Source organism: Saimiri boliviensis, chromosome 3 (genome assembly GCF_048565385.1).
Source record: "Saimiri boliviensis isolate mSaiBol1 chromosome 3, mSaiBol1.pri, whole genome shotgun sequence".
Taxonomy (NCBI): domain Eukaryota; kingdom Metazoa; phylum Chordata; class Mammalia; order Primates; family Cebidae; genus Saimiri; species Saimiri boliviensis.
The window spans coordinates 67,490,241-67,497,632 of record NC_133451.1 but is presented as its reverse complement, the minus strand read 5'-3'; the positions used below and the strand labels follow the sequence as shown (position 1 = coordinate 67,497,632).

The 7,392-nt window shown below is 42.2% G+C and overlaps 1 protein-coding gene across 1 annotated transcript; it reads left to right on the top strand.

Moving 5' to 3' along the window:
• The first annotated feature begins 5,207 nt into the window (after positions 1-5,207).
• On the top strand, positions 5,208-7,074 carry LOC120363662 (C-X-C motif chemokine 2-like). The gene is made up of 4 exons (XM_039468546.2): positions 5,208-5,386; positions 5,484-5,607; positions 5,719-5,802; positions 6,604-7,074. The coding sequence occupies exons 1-4, from the start codon at positions 5,287-5,289 to the stop codon at positions 6,617-6,619; spliced, it is 324 nt and encodes a 107-aa protein (XP_039324480.1). The 5' UTR covers positions 5,208-5,286; the 3' UTR covers positions 6,620-7,074.
• Positions 7,075-7,392: the final 318 nt, after the last annotated feature.

The window sequence follows — 7,392 nt, the reverse complement described above, 5'->3', positions numbered from 1 at the left end:
CAGAGAAGAGAACTTTTATGCACTGTTCTTGGGAATGTAAACTAGTACAGTCACTATGGAAATTTCTCACAAAACTAAAAATAGGGTTACCATTTAATCTAGCAACCCCATTTCTGTGTATTTACCAAAAGAAAAAATAATATATCACGTGGATACCACCAGCACTTAAATATTTTTACAGGAATATTCACAACAGCAAAGATGTAGAATCAACCTAATTGTTCATAAATGGAAGAATGGATAAAGAAAATATGTATATATAAGCACTGGAATCCTATTCAGCCATAAAAAGAATGAAATTATGTCATTTACAACAACATGGTTGGAATGTGAGGTCATTGTCTTAAGTGAAATGAACCAGACACTAAAAAATAAATATCACATATTCTCGCTTAAACGTGGAAGCTAACAATTTGAAAACATGGAGGAAGAGAGAGGAAAACTAGATGAGAGAGACTGAGAAGGGTAATAAGGAGGGAAAGGAGAGGATGAAGAAAAGTGGGTTAAAGGGTATAAATGTGCAGCAAGATAAATGGAATAAATTCAATGTTTGATAGCAGCATAGGATAACTGTATTTAATAATAATATATTGTATTCTGGTGACGGACACTCTGAATACCCTGAAGTGATCACTATGCATTACATATGTGTAACAAAATTTCTTATGCAATCCATAAATTAACACAAATTTTAAAAACCCACAATGTTTGTCAACCAGTGTGCCTATAAGATTATAAAACATACAGGACATATGGTGATGAAGAGCCTGTTCTGTCTTTTTAGTAAAGGAAACAAGAAAAATAAATACATTTTGGATATAATTGTGCCAAATATTTATTTCTTCACTGAGCCAGACACAACATGGGGATTATGTCTTTATCCAGTGTCTGTGGTGAGAGGCAATACAATCTGAAAGTAGAGCAGACAACAAGCAGAGTTGGAAAAAAATCAGTTTTACTTATCAGCTATGTTAGAGAATCAGTCTTCTTTTTTCAATCTAGGAATGACTATAGAAACTATTAGGAAACAAGGCATAAAGAAATTTGCACTTATGTTCACCAGAATACCTATTAAGTTGCACTGTGATTATTCATTTATCTGTTTTTCTCTACTTTAGAACAGGGAATAAGGGTCAAGCCTTTGTCATTTCTTCATTCCGGATCTCAGAAAGAAAAATGCCTGATAGAGTAGGTGCTAAATAAATTTTGTTGAATATTTGCTACCTAAAGAGGAATAATACTGCAGTTAATGCTGTGATGTAATGGTGCGGGTGGGTACTGAGGATAAGACACCCAGCTAACAGAAATTTGGTTGAACATTAAAGACACCATTTTCCCAACTCCTGATCTTGCTAGGCTCACAGATTTTGCCAAGTTAGTCATAGACATTACAACAGCCTTATGCCGTTTTTCCTGTCAGTGACTTTTTTTTTGAGATGGAGTCCTGCTCCTGTCATGCAGGCTGGAGTGCAGTGACTCAATCTTGGCTCACTGCAACCTCTGCCTTTCGAGTTCAAGTGATTTATCTGCCTAAGCCTCCTGAGTATCTGGGATTGCAGGCATGCACCACCACGCCTGGCTAATTTTTTTTTTTTTTAGTAAAGACGGGGTTTCACCATGTAGGCCAGGCTGATCTTGAACTCCTGACCTCAGGCAATCCACCCACCTTGGCCTCTGGAAGTGCCAGGATTACAGGCATTGCACCCAGCCTGATGTTTTAATTAGACTCACAAATGTAACTATTAGGGATTCTGTTAAGGGTCTGCCCACCCACATGCTCCACATGCTCCACACAGATGCTAATATGAGCAAATTAAACATTATTTGACATTTACTTCTATGTATAACATACAGCTAGTAAATGATACACAACCAAGCTCTTGTTTTCTATTTGTATGATAATTTCCACCATATCTAATTAGATCCCATATTTTTTGTGTCCTTAACTACTTCAAAAATGTCAATCAATGACCTAGCTCAGTCACATACCAGTAGAGCAACTCTGAAATCAGTATTGTATAGAAGTCCCTACTGAATATATGGACAGAACCCAAAAGGAAAAAATCAAAACAAAAATATTTCTCACTAAAACATGGGACAATAATGAACATTAAAAAAATACTATAGATAGGAAGCTTAAGATCAATTTTTTATGATGACTCAAACTTTTCTTGGATGAAATCTGGTTTTTTAATGCCATGCATGCTATTTTCACTTGTGGTTTATACATTCATCTTCTAACTTCCTAAATTTTTCTTCCAGAATATTAAAGTCATAATGATGTTTTAATCTTCAAACAAATTTCTTATGTAATTATTTCCAAGGGAAATTGTCTCACTTCCTTATTCTTTTGCAATTTTGGCAATCTTATATTTTGTTTGTTTTTTTTTCATAATATATGATCACGATGTTGTTTATTTAGTGAATACAACTTCAAGAAAGTTTAGGAAACAATCTTAATAAAATGATGAGGCAAAATTATTTATAAAAACACTTTTAAATACAAATAATTGCCCATTATTTCACTCCCCCATCCAAAAAAAAACAGACCAAAGTTAAAATATTTAATTATTCTGTGTCAACTGAATGATTTTAAGTATTTGTACACTGACCATGAGATTATCATGCCAGGAACAGAAAAATAAATGATCTAGCATTGCAGAAGAAAGTTGACAGATTAAATAAAGAATTTTACATTAGAAGTTGGATTTGATCCAGCTTTATCTCTTCTACTAAATCACTCACTGTGCCTTATATGCACAGATTAATTTTAAATGTACCAGAAGAAAGAGAAACTTCCAGACAAGCAGTCTCTGGGAAGCTGAATGGAGAGGCTGACCATGTATCCAGCGTCCACCATACCCTTGGACTGTGGATGTGGACTGATTCAGGAATTTAATGTCATGTTCACACAACTTCATTCTTCCCTCAGAGCCAGAGTCATCACATTGGATGAGATGAGTATAGGGAAATTGGGAAAGCAGTTGTGAGGAAGAAGTTCCTAAGTCAGTTTGGGGCAGAGCGGGGCCGCCCTCCGTATTCCTGCCTACTGTGAGTATGGTCATTTCTCAGGATGGAGCAGTGCCTCAGTTTAGTCTCCTCCAAAATGCAGAGTTTGAGTCACGGGCCTGCCATGCAGGTAATTTATTTGGGGAAATATTACCAATGCAAAGAACTGGAAAAATGGGAAGAACAAAACAGGAAGAGAATATGGACAACTGGAGTTCAATCCTACTGGAGACCACCTGAGAAATGGTGTAGAATTTCTACTCAAAACATGCAAAAGTGGAAAACATTTACCCCTTGACTCCAGTTCCTCCTGTAAAAGGGATATTTCCCGGCAGCAACAGAGAAACACTGGGCCAGAAAGTGAAAGATACCTGATTCGGCTGAGGCAAGGAGTTTCCAGGCGACATCTGCACACAGCTAGTGCTGTAGCAGTGACTGGAAAACAGGTGGCCTAGGAAATGTAAACTCCCAGATTTGAATGTTTCCCAGTTCTGTGAGGTCCCATGATTACAGGGCAAATGGAATTTGGCCACCAAATCTTCCATTTTTAAAGATTCTTTTGTTTCTTTAAGAATTGTGCTTGAATAAGTTTAAAGACTACATATAATCCTGGCATTCAACTCTTGAAAAGAAATTAGGCTTGGAGAAATACTTGTTCTAACAAGACAGCAAATTTATTTTTGTAGTCAACAGCATTATAAGCTTTAGCTTATGGAGATTTCATTGATACAAGTGGCATGTTAGGGGGAAAAACAACAACAAACCCTCTCCTTTATATTTGATTTACAGAAACAAGTGATTTTGACATTTTCCTCAGGAGCCAAGTTCTGCATAGCCTGCACATGTCCACTGCGTCTTGACATGCTTCATCCGCTTTTTTCTCTCGGCACTCTCCTTGTGTTTCTAAAACAGTAGAAAAAGGGACAAAGGTGTCAGGTTAAAAGACTGAAATTCCAGATCAGAAAAAAAAGAGCCCTGTTAGTGTTCCTAGAGAAAGAGGACCCAACACTGAATACCAGAAAGTTCTATAGTATATGGAATGTGATTTATGTGTGATCTGTGTTCAAAATGTCATCAGCAGGCAGCTGTTTGTTCCTTCAGTGGGAATGGTGTTTGTCTACTCACCAGTGTCATTTGCAAAGACAAAACCAGAAACACTAAGGCTGTGAGCCTGATGGACCCAGCCCCTCCACAGCTTCAGAGTGATAGCCAGTTTCATATTTCTAGATCCAGTCTGAATCCCTCCCACAGGGAGAAGATCTCCAGGGAACTTTGGAAGTTCCAACATTTCAGAGGCAAGAAGGAAGTTATGCAGGATATGAAAGAAGAGGTCATGTTACAGCCAGGGCTTCCACTGACACACCAGATTCAACTTTTGACACTGATAATCTGTTGCTAGCAAATGGAAAACGTAAACAAGATATTCTAAGTGTGATTAGAGAATATGCAAAACACGAAACAAGCAGAACATTCTCCTCTGAAATCCGAGATGATGGCTGTACTTTCACAGGGTTGATGTGACATGTACATGAAATAGGCTAACCGAAAATGAGAGAGGCAAGAGGTTTACATAGAGGACAGTCTATATAGATAGAGGACAGGTGAGGGAAAATTAGCCTATCTCCCGGTCCTCAGCAAATCTGATAACTAAGGAGACAAAGCTCTCTTCCTCTAAAGAAGTCTTGCCTTGGCCGGGCGTGGTGGCTCATGCTTGTAAACCAAGCACTTTGGAGGCCAAGGCGGGCGGATCACCTGAGGTCAAGAGTTCAAGACCAGCCTGACCAACACGGTGAAACCCCGTCTCAAAAAAAAAAAGTCTTGCATTCCTTGCCCTGGTTCTCAAGGGTTGCCCCAGGTCTTTCCTCCAACAATTACCCTGTACGCTGGAGTCATCAGGCACCTGAGGTTTCCCCAGACAGGTGGTATCTGCAGCGAGGTAGACTCACTGTCCCTCCAGGAATTTGGGGCAGAAAGTGAATATCCCAAAGTCCCAGGACCCACGGGAGTTACTCTGGAGGGCGAGGCGGGGACGCCACCGGTGGTCCCCTCGCCCGCACCCCACTCCGCCCCGGGGGCGGGGCCTGTGCTTTCTTCCGGACTCCCCATCGATCAGGAGCTCCGGGAATTTCCCTGGCCGGGGGGCTCCGGGCTTTCCAGCCCCGAACATGCATAAAAAGGATTCGCCGACCTCGGGGAGCCACAGAGCCCGGGCCGCAGGCACCTCCCCGCCGGCTCTCCCGCTCCTCGCACCGCCGCCCGACCCGCCCGCCGAGCCCCATGGCCCGCGCCGCGCCCTCCGCCGACCCCCGCAACCCCCGGCTCCTGCGGGCGGCGCTGCTGCTCCTGCTCCTGGTGGCCGCCGGCCGGCGCGCGGCAGGTGGGTCCCGGCGTCCGGGGGACCCCGGGCGGGGCGCGGCTGGGGTGGCGCCCCCCAGCGACGGCCCCGCTCAGTCGGCGAGTCTCTTCTTCCCTAGGAGCGCCCCTGGCCAATGAACTGCGCTGCCAGTGCCTGCAGACCCTGCAGGGGATCCACCTCAAGAACATCCAAAGTGTGGAAGTGAAGCGGCCGGGACCCCACTGCGACCGAACCGAAGTCATGTGAGTCCCGCCCCGCGCCGCCGCCGCCGCCGCCGGCTCCCAGGCCCTCCCGCCGCCCCGACCCTGTCCCCAGCCCGACCTCCTGCCTCACGGATCCCCTTCTCTCTGCAGAGCCACACTCAGGAATGGGCAGAAAGCTTGTCTGAACCCCGCATCCCCCATGGCTAAGAAAATCATCGAAAAGATGCTGGACAGGTGAGTGATGGTTTCCATGGACGCAGGCGACTAGAGCCGCTGGTCAGAAAAACTGGCATCTGGCCCCGAAATAGTAAATCAGGAAAACCCAAGGGTTAGCTGAAGGACTGAAGAAAAGATTATTTTATACAAAGTTGCCATGAAGGTTATTAATCTGCTTTGGTGCCTGAGGATATTTCAGTATTTCCGTGTCCTCCTAACCTCTACTGAAATAAGTGAGGATAAATGTGCGTTTCTGAAATACTAAGTAGATTTGATAACAATGCTAAAAGGCCTCCTGCCTGTTTTGGAACGATGTTTAACTCGGTCCCTAACGTGCTTCAGACCTGAAAAACGCAATGTCTGGTTTGGGCACTTTGGGCCTTTAAGTCTTCTTGGTGAAGAGCAGGGACTTTGCAATGACAACCCCAATGAGTTCAAGGCTAGGATGCCTGTCAACATTATTTAATCTCTTTTAACTTTAGCAAAATAAGGTAGATAATTGCAGTTATTTCACAGGGTTGTGTGCAACTTAAGAGAGATCATGAATGGACATTTCTAACCGAATGTGACAATCTGTGAGCATTATGTGTTCGCTCTTTCAAACCAATAATCTAGTTCAGTCCACAGCCCCCTCTTTCTTGAAAAAAAAAAAAAAATAGGATTCAGGAGTGCAAGTTTCCTGGGTACAGCCAGACCTTCCCTGAGTGGAGGGCTGAGCAAGAGTAAGCAGGTGGACATCGCTCCAAGCAAGCTTCAGCCACCAGAGTGACAGAAGAGCCTTCCTTAGCACCTGCAACAGTAACCGTTTTCTCATCACAGGGAGAGCACCAACTGACAAGAGTGAAGTAAGAAGCTCATCAGCTCATCATTGGCACTTCCTGCAGGGTGGTCCCTGCCCTATGAGAGCTGAAAATGAAAAGAGAACAGCTGCTTTCTTGGGACACCTGGAAAGGACTTAATGTGTTTGACTATTTCTTAGGAGAGTTCTACTTATTTATGTATTTATTTATTTTTGAAAGCTTTTATTTTAATATTTCATATGTTTTTATTTAAAGATGTGTGTTTTATCAAACATAGCTCAATCCTGATTATTTAATTGGAATATGATGGGTTTTAAATGTCTCATTAAACTAACATTTAGTGGGAGACCATTATGTGTGAGCCAGCTTGATAAATGATAGGGTAGGGAATTGCGGGGTGGGGGGTGTTGGAATGAAAGCAATTAGTGAGGTCACTGTTAGGGTAAGGAATGTATGTGCCAATCTACTTTTTATACTTTTTTTTTTTTTTAATGAATGTCCGTTGTTATTTATTGAAATTATCTCACATCATGCGTTCAACATTTTTATGCTGAAGTTTCCCTTGGATATTTTATGTCTTGTGTGTAGGGCATAATGCCTTGTTTAATGTCCATTTTGCAATGTTTCTCTTTGCCTTTCAACAGAGAAGTTACCATTACTGTTATATTTTTACAAATGATATGATAATAAAAGTTTTATGAAAAAAATGCTTATGTAGTTTTTTAAAAAAAATTCTTCTTGATCTTTAGTTCCTCCCAGGCGCCGAAGGTGTTATACTGTGAGACTGCAGGTTCTTTCTAAATCTGTG

What these genes read in the sequence shown, in the direction of transcription:
- LOC120363662 (XM_039468546.2), top strand. Translation starts at nt 5,287, where the DNA reads ATGGCCCGCGCCGCGCCCTCCGCCGACCCCCGCAACCCCCGGCTCCTG. An exon ending in CGCCGGCCGGCGCGCGGCAG is followed by an intron (nt 5,387 to 5,483) that starts GTGGGTCCCGGC and finishes CTTCTTCCCTAG; the next exon opens with GAGCGCCCCTGGCCAATGAA. An exon ending in TGCGACCGAACCGAAGTCAT is followed by an intron (nt 5,608 to 5,718) that starts GTGAGTCCCGCC and finishes TTCTCTCTGCAG; the next exon opens with AGCCACACTCAGGAATGGGC.